Source organism: Schistosoma haematobium, chromosome ZW (genome assembly GCF_000699445.3).
Source record: "Schistosoma haematobium chromosome ZW, whole genome shotgun sequence".
NCBI classification, from domain to species: Eukaryota; Metazoa; Platyhelminthes; class Trematoda; order Strigeidida; family Schistosomatidae; genus Schistosoma; species Schistosoma haematobium.
This window is the reverse complement of record NC_067195.1, coordinates 348,422-366,765: the sequence shown is the minus strand read 5'-3', so window position 1 is coordinate 366,765 and position 18,344 is coordinate 348,422. Positions and strand designations below refer to the sequence as shown.

Below are 18,344 nucleotides of genomic sequence, written 5' to 3'. Positions count from 1 at the left end.
TGTATACACCGACGCCATTGTGATCCATCGATTCTGAGCCATGTCACCAAGAGTCTCCAACCATCGGTTACGAAAGTCACGCGGACCCCAACGAAGTAGTCTGCATCTACCAACATGGCTCAGACTGGAAGTCAGTGAATTCAATGACTGATGCCACGTTTTGGTTTGGCCGCCCCTAATTCTCTTCCAACCATCTCTAACACCCGTTGCATTGCACGTCGTGGTAATCGATGTTCAGGCATACGCAACACGTGGCCCAACCATCTCAGTCGATGAGAATTCATAACCTCATCAACTGATTTACCATCATTCCCTAATACCCTGCGTCTAACCTCACTATTACTTACCCGGTGATCCCAGCAGATGCCAGCAATATTTCTAAGGCATCTGTGGTCAAATACTAGTAGCTTACGGGTGTTTTATACTCTTAAAGGCCATGTTTCGCTGCCGTAAATTAAAACAGAACGAACTGCCGCGCAGTATACTCGTCCTTTTATTGATAGACGGATATCTCGCCTTCGACAAAGGTGACATAAGTTGGCAAAAGCCAAACGAGCTTTTCGAATTCGTGCTGAGATTTCGTCCGATACCAACCCATTAGGGCTGATCAGACTTCCAAGATAAGTGTAACACTTTTTCAAACCTTTAATCTTCTAATAATTTATTTGAAGACACAAAAACACAATTTTCCGGTTACAGTTTTTTAGCGAGTTATTTTTCTACGGTATAGAGTCGATAACCGCATGCCCTACCCTCCTTCTTCATTCGGGCTTGGAATCGGCAGTAATCCCAGAGAGCCTCGAGGCGGAAACACAATAGTTGAGATAAAATAACCCAGGAAACTACAAGAATATTTTTTTCTTGACAAGTGTTTCATCAAATTGAGTAAAAAATACGCCTTGTTCGTACCGTGTTAACTGAGTGCTGATTGGTTTAACTGTAAAGCTTTGATTGTCCTCGAGGCAACATTATCATTATGCATTTAAAAGAAGAATAAGCTACTAAAATCTCTTCATAATTAACTAACAGTTTGCTCTGTTAACCTGAAATTGGATTGATTGTTCCAAGTTAACAGATTAAGGTGTCCATTCATTATGGAGAGATTTCAGTAGCTCATTTCTCTTTTAATTACATACTGATCATGTTTCTTTGAAGGACAATGAAAACTTTACAACTCAACCAACTAACACTCAGAATATACAATATATTCAACATTCCCAACATGAGCTACAAATATTCTCTATTATCATAATATACATCTAAACGACATACTTAAATTGTTAAGTTTAAAATAAAGAAAATTATTTTAGTATTCGGATCGTCAGGAAATACGTCCCTCTAAAGGATAGGACAGCAAATCAGTCTGAGATGAAGAGATATGAAAAAACTGAAAGTTTACACCTTACAGTTGTTCATAAGGAGAGTTGAACGGAACAAAAACATCGTGGATGCACACTACTGAGGAGTCGCACAATAGGAAAAAAAGGCCATCCAGTGCTTTCAGGTTTCTCATGATGGTCTAACTTTAATTGACTCATGATCTCAACTAGTAAAATTACTATAATATCCAAAAACCTCTTCTGAAATATAAATTCATTGCAAAGAAAATCAAGGGACATAATCACGTTACACGCAAAGCTATGGTAGATTCTAAAAAAGGAATCAGCATAATAAAAGACTGAAAGACTTCATCAACATAAGCGACACATCAAATTCGAAGCTGCAACATTACTCAATTTGATAGGTGGATGATATGATTAAGTAATCAGCAATAGCCTAGTGAGAAGGTTAATCGATGGTAGTTAGAAGTGACCTGAAGGACAAGCGCATTTCATTGCCTAAGAAACGGATTAATTTCCTAAGGGGTAGAGCTATATACATATAAATGAGTATTTGTGCATTTTATTTGGTAGCTTAATATACTTTTTCGCTCACTCTGGCGTTTTTGCTCAAGTAGTCATTTGTGGGATTATTGCGTAGTACATGATGTATCAGTATCAGGTTTTGGACACGGCCCATCACAACAGTGGAGTTCCAACTAAACTTTGATCGGTGATTCCAACAAAGCAGACACATTGATGAGTACGACCATCAAGTGCCCCTTACTAAATCATAAATCAGAGGACAAACTAACTGTCATGTGAATCCAAGAAGAGAATTTCCTTCTACATGATAGTAGACAAAGTCGAAAAAGAATTTCAAACTTTCAACAACTAACAAAATGTAATCATTGTAGGAATGTCCTCGTTTGCATGTCAGTGAAACATTCAAGACGTTTCCTCATTTATTTACTAAGATCTACACAACTAATGCTATAAAATTTAATCCATTCGTTAAGATTTTAATAAAAGACAAAAACCATATGTTCGTATGCATCTATTCTTCACGAATTGGTCAAAACAACGTCCAAGATTAAGTCCGTCATTTACCTTAACTGACTAAAAATTTAACTTCGTTAGCAATTAAATGAGTATGTTCGAATGCAGTACAACAAGGTTACTTGTTCTATCTGAGCCATTTTATGTGGGTAAGACTACAGAAGTCGATACGTTCGCAACAACATTATTAGACAGATAGATATTTTGCTTAGTACATCAATCAGTTGGCATCATTAGCTTATGTGGTAATCACAGATATCAAGTCTCCATTCTACGTAAAGAATACAGTAATCAAAGTATTACTATATTATTTTGAAAACACTTGAATCGAGAGACCTACAAAAAACGCAGGTGTCTCAGTGATTCAATTTAAAGTGAAATGTTCACAATTACCCTATACAAGATCTCCCTAAAACAAACAATGGAAAGGAGAGGTAGCTAAGAGTCTTGAGCTAATTCATTGATCCCACTTATCCTAGAATATAAAAATGTATTGCTCTTTAAAAGAAACCGAATCTAGATAAGTTAAAAATCGGTAAATTCATTGTAGCGATCTAGTATATAGAAAAGATGGACAAAGAGTTGGCAGTATGAATTAAAAGGTTCCAGTAAACTACAACAACGTATTCAAACTAGATTATTTACGCAGAATAGCATACAGTTTGAATCTAAGCATTTATAGACATTAAAATCTATCTTAAAAATTTATCAATGTAAATAACATTTACATTTGCAATAATACCCCTTTGATATCAGTCAGTCAGGTACAACATAGGACCAGGCACATATATGCATTGCTCCAAGTTGTCATACCTCACTCATTAACACAACAAGATGGACACCAGATTCATAAAAATAGTTAATTCAGAGGTGGTAATATATATAAGAAAGATTGCATATAAGGATATAGTACAGGAAGAAAGAATTAGTTCGTAGAAAGAAAGATATGAAGCGATTTTAATCTCTTAGTTTAAGAGAAGATAGAGAGTGTATACACCGACGCCATTGTGGTCGATTCTGAGCTATGTCACCCAGAGTCTCCAACCATTGGTGACGATAGTCACGCGGACTCCAACCAAGTAGCCCCTTTTAAATGGATCTTTATGAAAGAAACCTATACAAACTTATAGTATCTAATCAACCTACAAAATATTTTTTTATGTAAATTCACTTTTTAATTTATAAATGAGGAAAATCTTGATTTATGTAAACAGAAAAAACAAACAAAACAATAACATCAATAGTAGTGAATTTTTTTTGTATTGTCATAGAGACAACAATTCATTACGATCTTACCAGTTTTTTACCTTAGAGATTTTTTATGAATTTATTGATTTCAGTTTTAATCGACACCCTTTTCGGAACTTATTTTCAATATATAAATATATCTTATCTAAATATTTTAGAATGTATAAAAGGGTATGTAATTTGTCTTTTGGTTACTTCTCATTTTGTTTTCGTGATTCTAAGCCCCCGAATGCCCTGGCATGTCCGAGAGTGGGGAGAGTCCGCTATCTCACTCGAAATACTCTCACATGGCCACACGTATATAGCCTCTGACACGGAAGTCCTACTCACTGTCTTCTCGTGGCGTGGGTGTTGTTTACGAAATTGAGAGGACGAAAAGCGAATGTCCGGTGCTTTAACCAGGTCAGTGGACATGGAGAGTTCACCTAGGGGAGTTGGAAAACCCTGATTCCAAACTAATGGTGTACATGGGCTCCAGTATCCTAAAGGAACAAATGGTGTATGAACCAATTGTTGGTCACTAGCTACCATGTGAATGCATCTCCTTATGTTGCTCCACTGCCTTGTGGATTAGACCTTCAGGTGAAGGGCTCGAGCAGTGGCTCCCTAAGAAAACCGCCTGCTTCGGTTCGGGCACCCGGGGAGTATCACAGCCCTCACACATATCAAATGAGATTTGTGTGGCGCATATGCATTTGTTGCCTCATGGTACCAATATCTATGTGTTAAAAAATAAATAAATAAATATTATACTCTAAAATAACTGAGATTATTAGTTATACATCGTTGTTGTACGTTATTTCAGCTGTATGGTTAGGTGAAAGCTACTGTTGTATGCAATTCATATGATAATTATGGCTTTCCTCCTTTTAAATTTTATACTTTAAATTATAAACTGACTGTAGTTAAGTAATCATTGAAAATTAAAACCAAAAACATTAGACAAGTGTTTCATAATGGCTTGACACTTTCCAGTAGTATGCGTTCATGAAGCATCCAAGAATTTAATCTAAGATCTTCAGGTCTAACAACAAGCGCTTACCTTTTAAATCATTGAGTTAACATTCAATAATACACATTTCTGACTTCAATTGATTTGTGATATCAGACAAACAACAAGTTACACAAACCAATTATACTGGTGCCTCTAAATATTTTAAGTTTCAGTTTCATTTCACACTCTAGACTTTACAATTTCATAACATCTATTTCAACTAAATAATCTTTTTTTTATTGAGATCATGAACCGATTGATGTTAGATCACCATTGAAAATCTGGAAGCACTGGACGGCCGTTTCGTCCTATTGTGGGACTCCTTAGCAGTGCGCATCCACGATCCCGCTCGCGGGATCCGAACCCAGGACCTATCAGTCTCGCGCGCGAACGCTTAACCTACTGAGCCACTGAGCTGGCATCCAATAGTGTTAATGTGTAACCTCAACCAATCCACAAAATTGCGCGACCATCTCCCATTGTACTGAGGTAGACACCTGTTTCTACCCGGCATGGATTAGCTCCAGTGGTCACAGCTTCTCACCAGAACTCCGAGAATTTTCTCACGAAGCTATTCCCTAGTGAGAACTTAATAATCTCCACAACCCCTAAACTGATAAATAATCTATGTTTAGTCTTTAAACTGTTGTGGACGTTATCGTTACTTTACCTTCTTATTATATATCTTTTAGTGATTCCCATATGCTTTGTTCTTGTATGGTAACATGAGATGATACAGACATGTGAGACGTTTTGATTTGATTTTTTCTTTAATACTTTGATTAAACACGACTAATGAAATGCATTGTCTGGATTATCACTTATGAAGTAAACAACTAGGTAATTGGATTTGAATTGTCCTGTTTACGCGAAGGTTAGTGATGCTATTCACTTGTACAAAGCGAAGTAGTTTTGAAGGGGGAAAACTAGAGTGTAAGATCAACTGATAGGTAACCGACTATCTAAACTATCAAGCTATAACCAGTTTTTTAATATTAAGAGAATGAGAACTAAACATGTTTCAATATATAGTGAATTTACATGAACTTTATCATTAAATATATATATATATATATATATATATATATATATATATATATATATATATATATATATATACTTACTTGTAGTTGACAAGCTGGTAAATTCACTTCAGCAACTACTTCTGTACACGGATGTTCAACTTGAAGTCGTGGATTTAATTCTAAGAAATAAAATTGATTTGAATCTGGATCGTATAGATATTCCACAGTACCAGCACTAACATAACTAACTAATTTACAAAGACGTACAGCAGCCTATAAAATGTAATTATGATACATAAAAAGAAAAAAGATTACTATTTCATGAAACAATTGTATGTTTAATAAAATAAGTGAATAAATTACCGATAGGTAGAATAAAAATAGGCGGAAATTTCAACAACAAACAAGACAATTCCTACTTGTTCCATTTTTTCAATAATTTCTTTTGGAGCTACAATAATAGGTGCTTCTTCAATAATTTTTTGATGCCTTCGTTGAACTGAACAATCACGACCAAACATACTAATTGCTTGACCATATATATCACATAGTATTTGTACTTCTAAATGACGAACAGATGTTGCACATTTCATGACAAAAATAGGTGAACCGGGTACTTCAGCTTGTACCTATAAAATGGTAGAACAATAAATATGTTAAATAACCTTGATCATTGTATATATAAATTTTAAGTTAAATTTTTGACATAATGCAATGTCCAGTATATCAATCATTTATTTATTTGAACACATAAATATTGGTACAAAGGGTCACCGAATACATATGCGCCACACAAGTCACTTGATTTGTGTGTGGGCTGTGATACTGACCGGATGCACAGGCCGGAACAGGTGGATTTCTTAGGGGATCACGCCCCGAGCCTTCGACTTAAAGGTCTGACCCACAAGGCAGTAGAACAACATCAGGAGATGCAGTCGAATGGTAGCCGGTGACCAACGATTGGTTCATACGCCATTTGTTACTTCAGGATTCTGGAGCCCATGTACACCATTAGTTTAGAATGACAGTTTTCCAACTCCTATTGGTGGATCTTACATATTCACCAACCCGGCTAAAGCACCAGACATTCACTTTTCGTCCTCTTAATTTCGTAAACAACAGTAATGTCGCGAAGAGGCAGTGAGTAAGACTTCCTTGGCAGTGGCTGTATGTACGTGGCCATGTGAGAGCGTTTTGAAAGGAAGTGCTAACTCTCCCCAACCTCGGCCATACCAGGGCATTTATTTTGTAATGAAATTACCAGTTCACAGGAATCTCGTTGAAAACTAACTGTAAAGAAAAACAGAAATCCAAAAAGTCAGTTTATTGTACAAAAACTATCTAGATATGAAACGATTTGGATCCAATCTACTTATGGATGTATGAAATCATTTACGAATCAATGTAATTAGGATAATGTAAGCATTCGTATGGTTTACGACTGACTAAATTAAAGTACATATTTTATTATAATGCATTACTTTACATTGCAAACTATTGTGTTCGGGAGGTCGTCCAAATTCGATGCTAATATATACGCTTCCTATATGTGAGCACAACATGCTACTATATTGAGAAAACCAAGAGTAAGTTAAAAGTCTTTACCAATTGACTTGAATCAGATATAAATGTATATCTGTTTTCTGCAGAGAATTGAGTCAGATTTTTAACTAATAGCGCATATCTATATCATTAGCAAGTTAGATTAAACGTTAACTGAAGGCTTGACCCCATCAGCATCTCTCACCTATTACTTGACCGGTTTTATTGGATCATCGTATCACAAGCATAATAAAGTCAATAAATTAGTGCTCCTATATGTCTTTCGACAAAACTTTATGAGTATTCAATATATACCGTACGTTTTCGCGATATCGAACTAGATGGTAACAATAACTAGTGAAATTCCTTTGAGTGAATATATATGTCAGTCAGTCAGTCAGTCAGTAACAACGTAGAACTTCGTACGTACGTACATCAGTTCGAGTTGCCATACCACATTAGCACAGAGATGCAGTTATCGATTCAAATCCTGTAGTGGTAAAGGTAATAAGAGCATAAGCAGTAATCAGGAAAATTAGTGTTTGAAGATGTTATTTAAAGAGTATAATACAGTGAAATAAATTTGGAAAGAGAAAAAGAGACAAGGAGGATTCAGGAGATTAGAATTTGGGAGAGCGCAAAGAGTGTATGCACCTGCGCCATTACAAACGATTTTCAGCAATGTCATTCAGAGCCTCTAACCACCGATTGCTATCATCTCACGGTCCCCCACCAAATAGTCTACACCTACCAACATGACTCAGTCCACTTGTCAGTGACTTCATGGACTTGTGCCATGTTTTGGTCTGTCCGCCCGTAGCTTTCTTCCAACCTACTCCAACACCACGGAACATCGCACGTCGAAGCAGTCGGTGGTTGGGCATACGTAACACGTGTCCCAGCCATCTCAACTGATGAAGTTTCATTACTTCATCAATTGATTTGCCATCCTTACCTAGTACCCGTTTCCTAACAACTGTGTTACGTACTCGATGGTCCCAGGATATACGAGCAATGCTTCGAAGACACCTATGATCAAATACTAGTAACCTACGAATATCCTCTACTCTTACCGGCCATGTTTCACTGCCATAAAGTAGGACGGCACAAACTGCTGCGCAGTAAACACGTCCTTTGGTTAATAGACGGATATCTCGCCTACCCCATAAATGACGCAAGTTGACAAAAGCTAGTCGAGCCTTCTGTATCCGTGCTGAGATTTCGTCACACACCAGACCACAAGGGCTGATCAGACTTCCAAGTTAAGTGAAGCGATCGACACGCTCAGCTACTTCACTCCCTATCATTAGTTCGGGTGTCGATACAATTCAATCCTGAAGCAACGTTTTGTATTTCGAGGGGGAGAATCGCATCCCGAACATGCCTGCATTGTTGCTTAGTGTGGTCAGAAGACTTTGCATTTTGTCAGCGTCTTCACCAAATAGAACTATGTCATAGGCATATTCTAAGTCAACAAGTGAATCTCCTGGTAGAAGTTCAACCCTTGGAAATTTAGACGAGGAAAGTGTTATCTCTAAAAGTACGTCAACGAAAAAGGTAAACAAGAATGGAGAGAGTGGGCAGCACTGACAAATACCACTTGAGGTAATCAATTCTGATGACAGTTCGCCATAAGCTCTCACTCTACCAGTTGTGTTCGAGTAGAGAGCCTTTATAAGGTTAATGTACTTCTTTGTTACTCCTTTCAGTGACAAACACTACCATAGAACCTCACGATGAATATATATGACTCTTATAAAAAAAATAGCATTATATCAACTTTAAGAGATTCTTACATAATTAACATTAAGGTGTGTAAAAAAAAACTAACGAAATCTAAATTTATAACAAATGAGAATTTAAGTTTTCAGAATTTGCCTGACAACCATAATATTGTCAACAAGGTTGTTACTATCTCTTATTTATGTCCTATTTTAACAGTAATATACTTTCTTTTTCATTTCGACTGAATATAATTTTGAATCAAGGGCTTATGTATTCAAGTAAACTACTTCCAGGAGGTCGTATGACTTTTTATCCATCGAGAGTAAGTGTAGGTAAAAGCTTAATACACAAATTTCTAAATGTTTGCTAAGTTGTAGAATCAAGAAAATTACTAAATTTTTTTTAATTATATTATATAAATCATTCCTGTAACTAAGCATAAGAACCACAGAAAAACTATTCACTAACTTGAGGAAAAAAACGTTCAACATCTGCACTTGTTAACGCTTTTCTAATTCCTTTACCCCCGCCACCAGCAGAAGCTTTAATCATTACTGGATAGCCTATTTTATCAGCACATTTCAAACAACTTGACACATCTGTCACACAACCAGAACGATATAAATCTTCAGATATTAGACGAGAATATACAAATGATGATCTCTGTGGTAGGCCAGTAGATTTTACCATATTCAGTGTTAAATTATCAACTGTTTCTGGTTCGTTATTAGAACAGTGACCATTGACAGATCGATCAAGTGATATAGTTAAATCTACAAAATATCATAATTTACTTCATGTGATAAATTGAAATAAATTTTAATGTCAGAAGGGATTTTTATGAACAATATAGTAATTTTAACTGTTCAGATCATGAGTCAATTGAAGGTAGACCATCATGGAAAACCTGGAAACACTGGACGGTCATTTCGTCCTATTTTGGGACTCCTCATCGGTGCGCATCCACGATCTCGCCTCGCAGGATTCAAACCCGGGACATATAGATCTCGAGCGTGAACGCTTAACCTCTAGACCACTGAGCCGGCATCCAACGATGTTAATGTCTAACTTCAACTAATCCACAAAATCGAGCGACACATCCACCATTGTTTTCGATGAGTTACTATCTCATAACAGACCCGGTTGAACTCCACTGGTCACTGCTTCTCACTAAAACTTCAGGAAATACCTCTTGACTCCAGTCACTAATTAGAATATGTCGTGGATGCGCACAGTTGAGGAGACCCACAATAGGGTGAAACGGCTGTCCAGTGTTTCCAGGTTTTCCATGGTGGTCTAGCTTCAATTGACTCACGATCTCAACTATTGAAATCAATTTCATAAGAAAAACTGACCAATCTCCACAACAAGACATTTAGACAAACAAGGATTTGAATTCAAATTGGTTATACTAAATTTTGATAAACTGAAAAGTTCTGAGAAAGTGTATTGATAAAAACCTAGCAAAAGTGAATATCTTAGTATCAGGAAGTTTGTGGGGATTATTCAACCAAGAGTTTGCATTACGAAATAACTTCAACTAAATAACCATAGAAAGAGCAATGAACATTAGAAAGATGTTTCGAGCTAGCATAGGACTTGTCAGATGTGTATATACACGACCATTTCAAGGGTTGACGATTAGATCTCTTGACAAACACGTGTTTAGATTTCCGTTTGCTTTTAGCTTGTTCTATTCCTTTGGTGATAGAGAACTGAAAAAATTAACTCTAAAATGAGGGTTACGAAATCCCCACTATGCGGTTTATTTAGATAAACAACTGATAGTCTGATAAACGAGTTTACAGACTTTCTCGATTCTTACCAGTGAACAGAATAGACTAAAATGATCCATTTTCTTGTTAACAGATTTACTCCACATCATTTAAAAATCATAATATGAATTCATAGTGATGTGAACAGGGAAACAAGAAGCGGTGACAAACTACGAAAGCTATTTTCTTGGGACGTTATTTCATTTTCTGCAAAGCTTGTAAAACACTAACATTAATTTTTGTCCCTAATCTATTCTACAGAACATAAGCCTTCGTTCGATGTATGATTCATTGCCATACCCTTTTCTGTTCCGAAGCTATTGTAATTTAAACATGATATTTTGCACCCTATTTTCTACTCTAATTCCCAGTTTTGGACATAACTGTATTTTTCCTAACTATGGTACGTTTTGGTCCGGTTAGTCACCTATTTATTGATGTACCTTTTTACACTAATCTGAAATCAGAAGAGATCAGGATATCAGGAATAGATTGAGTAGTGTTCCAGTTGTCTTGCCTTCCCTGGTTCACGTGCTTGCCAGCCAATCAGGTGATAAACTAGTTTTCTTCTCTATATCCCACTTCGAACTCACGCGTACTAGCCTCAAGGTTAGGTCGGTCAGCCTATAGCGCCAAGGTCTTAATATGGATTAGATAAGTATCCTCGGCACCAAAAGTGGGTAGACAGACCAAAGGACATAAAACATAGCAACACAGTAATTTTCATGTTAGTGAGTTTAAATATTCTGTATATGTTTTGCAGTAATATTGCTCATTTTTCTATTATATGTAGTTGCAACTTAGGAGAAAATACATTAGTGCTAGATTCTACGTTAATTATGACTAAATTACTCCCGATATTGAATTATTCAATGTTCAACAGTATGGTAATAGAACTTTTGTTAGAAAACTCTAACAAATACATTAATAAAAATACTAATTGCCTGTACTTGCATGTCGATTGTTTTCGATTCAACAAAGCAGGAAGTTAAAACCGATATAAAATAAGCCTTTATGAAACCAAGACTTTTTTGTACTCTATGTTCTTCTGCTACCAAAGTACCACGCCATAATTGGCCACACTTATGTCATGTATATGAATAATTCAATATCGAATGTGGGGGGGGGATTATCAGGATCGTGTTTTGCCAGTATCCAACTAGCGAATTAGACAGATTAGATTGTTAAAATTCATCATTCGGTTATATGACAAGACGTTTAGTTAACTAAATATATAAATTCTTATGAGAAATACATAAAATATCAGAGATTATTCAAATTCTACTCTCACCAGAACCACTCCAAGGAAGAGTGGGTACATCAGCACTTTGAGCAAGTATTGTAGAAGCAACCTTGTCACCAAGTGTCCACATAGCCTGATGCGATGGGCCTAAAGAAAATAATTAAAAATTATACAAAAAAATATAAGGATAAATACACTGATCAAAAATACCTGTATATTATTGTATAAATAATATTAAACATTATTGTCACAACGGAGCGGTCAATATCACAAAAGTTCAATACGGCTTTTCTTCAGGATACTGACAAACTCAACACATTCAAGATAGCCCTCAGCAATAAGTTCCGGGCTTTTCATGATCTACTCAATGGAGAAGGAACTACTATGGAGAGCAACTGGAAGGGGATCAAAGAGGCAATCACTTCAACATGTCATGAGGCGAAAGTACGTAAGTAAACATTGTTGTCAGCAAATACTACACCAATGAATAATTTATTATATTATATAATCGCATACTGTCATGGCAATTCTGTTGTAAGATACTTGATTATCAACTGTTTAATGCAATCAATTTTTGAAATGCTAGAAAATATTCATAGCTCAAATGAACAATTTCAGTAATGCAAAGCTTTTCTAGTCAGGTGGTTCAAATGAACAGTTTTTATGGTCATTTTGGACAATATTATCTCTCCTAGGTTCATCCAGACGATCAAAGAAAGGAATTTGGTTAGAAAAATACAAAACTTCTGAACTGAAGAGTTTATAAAAAATCCCAGAGAATTTCTAGAAGCAAACTAATCTGCAATCAAGAGATTCATATTGACAGAGAGTTTTAACTAATTGATTCATACTGTAAAGAACAATTAATCTTATGGGAAGAGGTTAACTGAAAGAAAACAGCCAACAGCGATGCGAAGAAATGTAGAGATAGTAAAACCTATTCATCAACCTACCAATTATTCACGAACGAGGTTATCAGAAGGAGCTGATTTAGCGTTTGTGAAATAATTACAATAATTAGATGGTGGTTGGAGGTAGTCGACAGGAAACCCTGGACCCCGGTTTCGTGCTACTTGGCACTCGTCAGCAAGGTGTACCTGTAATCTTGACGAAACTGGTGCTCCCTGGCGGATCCGGTCTCGTGTCACCCAGCTCCACAGTCAGAGACGTTTCCACTGAGCTATTCGAGGCGCGATCGACCTCCTGTAGGACTGAGATGTAATCACAATTGATTGATCACTGGTGGTGCACTAATAAGGACTAGACACGCATGACATTGATCACCACCCAGTGATCAATCAATTGTAATTACAATAATTACTTCAATTATGTGCTAATTGTGTTGTCTAAGACAATGATGAATGCTTTCGGAATAGATAATCACCATCAAGTTCAGATGACTTGGCAACATCAAAATGTATATTCACTTTTTATTGAACTTATTAGTCGTTGAAAATCCAAGCTCAACAAGTATAAATAACACGATCAATTTATATGATTAAAAACAAAACGGTCTATAAATTAGTCACTGAGAATTTATCGTCCGGCGATTCGTATATTCAAATATAAACTATTGTTTAAAAGATGTGAGACCCAACCCAACTAGCTGAACTTACAGGGAATATATATATGTTTCACTGGTTGAAATCATGAGTCAATTGAAGCTAGACCACCATGGAAAACCTGGAAGGGCTGGACGGCCATTTCGTCCCAGCATGGAAATCCTCAGCAGCACGCACCCACGAGATTCGAACCCAGGACCTATCAGTCTTGCACCAGGCACGTAACCAAATAGACCACTGAGCCGGCATATAACGGTGTTAATGTCTAACTTCAACCAATCCACGTAGTTGCACCACCGTACACCATTGTCTTCAGTGAGTTACTATCTCACAACAGACCTGGGTTCGAATCTCGTGGGGTGCGGGGTGATGGATGCGCACTACGGAGGAGTCCCATACTAGGACGTTCAGTGCTTCCAGGTCTTCCATGGTGGTCTAGCTTCAATTGACTCATGATTTCAACCAGTGAAGTTTCTAAAATCTCCACAAGACCCATTCTGATAATAATATATATATGTATTTCTTTTAAGTAGCGTTTAAAGTATTTACTTAAAGATAATTAGATTGTGTGCGTAACCATAGAGGAGTAGTAATATAATTAATCATTAAAGGGCTTACCAAGAAATGCAATATTATGTTTACTGAGCACATCAGGTAATTGAGGATTTTCCGATGCATGACCCCAACCAGCCCACACAGCCTGAAAAAAAGAGGTAACTTAAGTATGAAATTTATAAACAAAAAGATCATATCTGATTAAAGAAAATCATTTTACAGATTAATCAATTAGTCATGACGAAAATAGAATCTAAGAAAAAAGGTGGATTGAACCTAATCATCCAACTTCGTTTTATCACAAAAAAAATACACGAAACATTTTAAGAATAAACTGGTTGAACCTAGAAATGTGTACCACTGGATACTAATCCAGTGGCTCCGACGAATAAACATAAAAAGCCGTAGGTCCAGAGACCTATCACCTCAGAGATCTTGGGTGCGCACTGCCGAAGAGTCTCATACGAGGACAGAACAGCAGCTGAGTGCTTGTTAGATTGAATGGTACCTCAAATGACAAATATCATACAATATATAAATAAAAAAAATCTTTATCAAACCACTACAATTACAAACAAAGAATATGAAATAACCATAATAAAAAAACAGATGCGAAAAGAACAAATAAAAAGCACGGAAAGATACAAGAATTCAAGATTAAGAAAGGAATAAATGGAATAAATGAATCTGCAACGCTGAAACACATTTGTATCGACATCACTTAAAACCTTTAACCATCAATTAAAATTATCTTGAAGAATACAGTCAGAGAGTCTATCGGTTTTGACAAAGGTCGGATTAACATTCAGTGACTTTGACGACTAATATATTGTTTTGGTATAGTCACTCCTTGTCTTGTTTCAACAAATCCCTATGGTTACCAATATAATTCGTTCAATAGTGTACTTATGAAGAAAGTTTGCTAAATACATCAAATGTGAACTTTGCAGAAACTCATCCACCTCATACTATATATATATAATAGCCTCAGGTTAAACTATATTCTGCTTAGTTGTCCAAATAGATTAAGCCATCTTAATAATGTAATTTGCAAATTAATACTTTGTCCAATAAATACCCAAACTGAAATCATAAATAGTTCATTGAGCATAGCATCAATCTTAAACACTTAAAAATCCTCCGTATTTTTTCCACAGTATACATATTCCATCTTCATTACTATTAACCAAAGCACATTTAAAATTCCCTGATTTCGTCGCAGATCCATTTCGCAAATCATAAGGGGCTAAATCTTTACAAGTTACCCAACGTAATGATCATAATAACCTAAATTTTGTAAATTAATGTTTTTAGGACACTAGTTTGTGTATGGATGAAAATTGTGCGAAAATTCATTGATTATCAGTCAAATAAAGACTAATAATCAAGATCAGAATGACTCAATGATTATCCGCTTGTTCATTAATTTATGTCCATAACTAACAATCTTTACAGTTCAATTCGTATACTAAAGGGATGGATTAAGTGTAACTTTATTGCAAAGAACTATTTCAATGAAAAATATGCTGTTTAACATTCCTTAATTTCATACACACAAAGAAGGAGATAAAATAAAATTTCACATGGTAAACAGATAGGAACTCTGTAAATTAAAACTAATTATTAGTTTAAATTGAATTTCAATGTTTGAGATCATGAGTCAATTGAAGATAGACCATCATGGAAAACTTAAAAACAATGGACGGTCGTTTCGTCCTATTGTGGGACTCCACAGTAGTGCGCATCCACGATCCCGCACCCTGAGAGATTCGAACCCAGTATCTATCAGTCTCGCGCCAGGCGCTTAACCAACTAGATCATCTGCTCATTAGTGACTAACTTCAAGAGATACTCCTGGAGTTCTAGTGAAAAGGCGTTACCAGTGGAGTTCAACCAGGTCTGTTGTGAGAAATCAACTCATTGAAGACAATGGTGTACGGTGGCGCAACTACGTGGATTGGTTGAAGTTCGACATTAATACCGTTATATGCCGGGTCAGTGGTCTATTGGTTGAGCGCCTGGTGCGAAACTGATAGGCCCTGGGTTCAAATCTTGCGGGGGAGATCGTGTACGCGCACTGCTGAGGAGTCCCATACTAGGACGAAACGGCCATCCAATGCTTCCAAGTTTTCCATAGTGGTCTAGCTTCAATTAACCCATGATTTCAACTAGTGAAATATGAGATAAGATAAAAATATTTAAACTATTCCCATCATTAAAAAGATGTAGAGGCAAAAGTCTAAAGTAATTAATTTTGTTATCTGCTATGAAATGATTGGTTTGCTGTTGTTTTATGCTACTTATTTCTGCTTTCTTTGAGATGTATTTCCTATACTTAGATGATTTCCTTTAATCATCTATATTCTTTTGTTGTTTATCTTTTTTAGTTTACTTTCTTGTAGAGAAAATATAAGATACACCAACAAATTGAACGGAAACATATTTGCGTTGTCTATAAATAACTGATTTACATATATACATCTTGTTGTGTTAATGAGGTATGGCAACTTAAACCGATGCATATATGTGCCTGGTCCTACGTTGTAGCTAATTGACTGATATATATAGAGAGGTAACCAAATAAAAAGGTGAATGTATTAGCTTTTTATCTAGTGGTATTGTGGTGCATGCTTCTTATATTGATATAAGTAGTATATGACGCGAGTCAGGAATGTAATGTCTGGCAGCAGAAGATGGGAAAAGATCAAGAAAGTAGGAGTGGGAATAGAATGCAATTTGTATGAAAATGCAAGAACAATGAAGTCTGAGGCATTTTGAAACAACTGGTGAACATTTTGCAAATTAACGATTTGATATATGGTTCTCAGATTTTATTGAGATGCTCTGTAATTTTGCGTTAAATACATTCGATTGTCCCCACTCGTGTTCTGTTCACTACAGTATTGTAATACTAAACACCTATTAAACGAATACAAAATGTTATTATTATCATAATTCAGAGCTACATATATGAAAATATTATGTTTATTAACACACTTCATGATTTTTGAGAATGTACAGAAGAGTTGCTTTAATTATCAGAAATGTTTATACAGTAGAACTATCATGATCATTTTTCTCTTGTTTATGTAATCTAATTAAATAGTCAGTAAGTGATCCTCACTTTGAAAGGATAATAGAGTAAGAATTAATAATGGATTTAAACTATTGAATAAGATATTTTTGATAATATAATGATTTGTCTAGCATCGAACAGTATACCGACATTACTTACAAGAGGTTATTTCAGAAGATTGTAAACGTTACTTACTAACTTACTCTTGTTACTGGTTATCGAGCATAGGTTGTCGACCAGCATTGTCCGGCCAATTTTGTCCTAACCATTATTATGATGAATGCCCCTAATTACCGTGGGCAAGTGTTCTTTAGTTTGCCTGTTCTCCTTAAGCCTTCAGGATTCCAACTTAGCGTTTGCCTCATGATGCAATTTGATGATTTACGTAAAGTGTATCCTACTAACCTCCAGTATCTTTTCCTAATTTCCTCTTCAATTGGAAGCTGGTTTGTTCTCTTCAATAGTAGACTGTTGCTGATGATATCGCATCAACGAACATTGAGTATCTTGCATAGATAATTGTTTATACATACTTGTACCTTCTTGATGATGGTTGTGGTAGTTCTCCAAGGCTCAGCTCCGTACAGTAGAACTTTCCTGCTATTTGCATTGAAGATTTTCACTTTGATATTGGTTGATAGTCGTTTTGAGTTCCATATGTTCTCCAATTGTAGGAATGCGGCAATTGCTTTGCCAATCGTCACCTTTACGTCTGCATCAGATTCTCCACGTTCATCGATGATATTTCCAAGGTACATGAAGGATTCCACCTCTTCCAGAGTTTCCCCATCAAGTGTGATTTGGTTGGTGCTAACAGTGTTGTATTTGAGGATGTTTTTTTCCTTGTGCATGTTGAAGCCTACTGATGCAGAGACTGTTATTACATCGTCTGTTTTTCTTTGATTGTACTGCTATGTATGGGATAGAAGAACTAGGTTGTCTGAGAGTTCAAAATTGTCTAGCTTTATTCAAGCTGTTCACTGTATCCCGTGCTCCTCCTGAGATTTGGAAGTCTATGTAATCCAGTTAACCACCAGAAGAAATAGAAAGAGTGAAAGTAAATAGTCTTGTCTGACACCAGTCTTCACTTATGGTGAATCTGTGAGCTGCCTTCCATGCACGACTTTGCAGGATAGCCCATCGTACGACAATAAGATCACAGACGTAAGTAGTAAGACCAGTAGTTAGACATTTGAATTAACCAATAAGGGAAAATAAAAG

General features: G+C 36.1%; 1 protein-coding gene across 1 annotated transcript in view; it reads right to left on the bottom strand.

Annotated features, from left to right (window-relative positions):
- MS3_00002536 (uncharacterized protein) overlaps positions 1 to 18,344 on the bottom strand; it is a 103,239-nt gene that overhangs the window by 77,135 nt on the left and 7,760 nt on the right. Inside the window, exons 4-8 of the mRNA XM_051210134.1 lie at positions 14,111 to 14,192; positions 11,979 to 12,077; positions 9,381 to 9,685; positions 6,065 to 6,274; positions 5,745 to 5,918 (exon numbers count right to left, since the gene is read on the bottom strand). Coding sequence (XP_051070084.1) covers positions 5,745 to 5,918; positions 6,065 to 6,274; positions 9,381 to 9,685; positions 11,979 to 12,077; positions 14,111 to 14,192 — 870 coding nt within the window. The remainder of the gene's footprint in view (positions 1 to 5,744; positions 5,919 to 6,064; positions 6,275 to 9,380; positions 9,686 to 11,978; positions 12,078 to 14,110; positions 14,193 to 18,344) is intronic.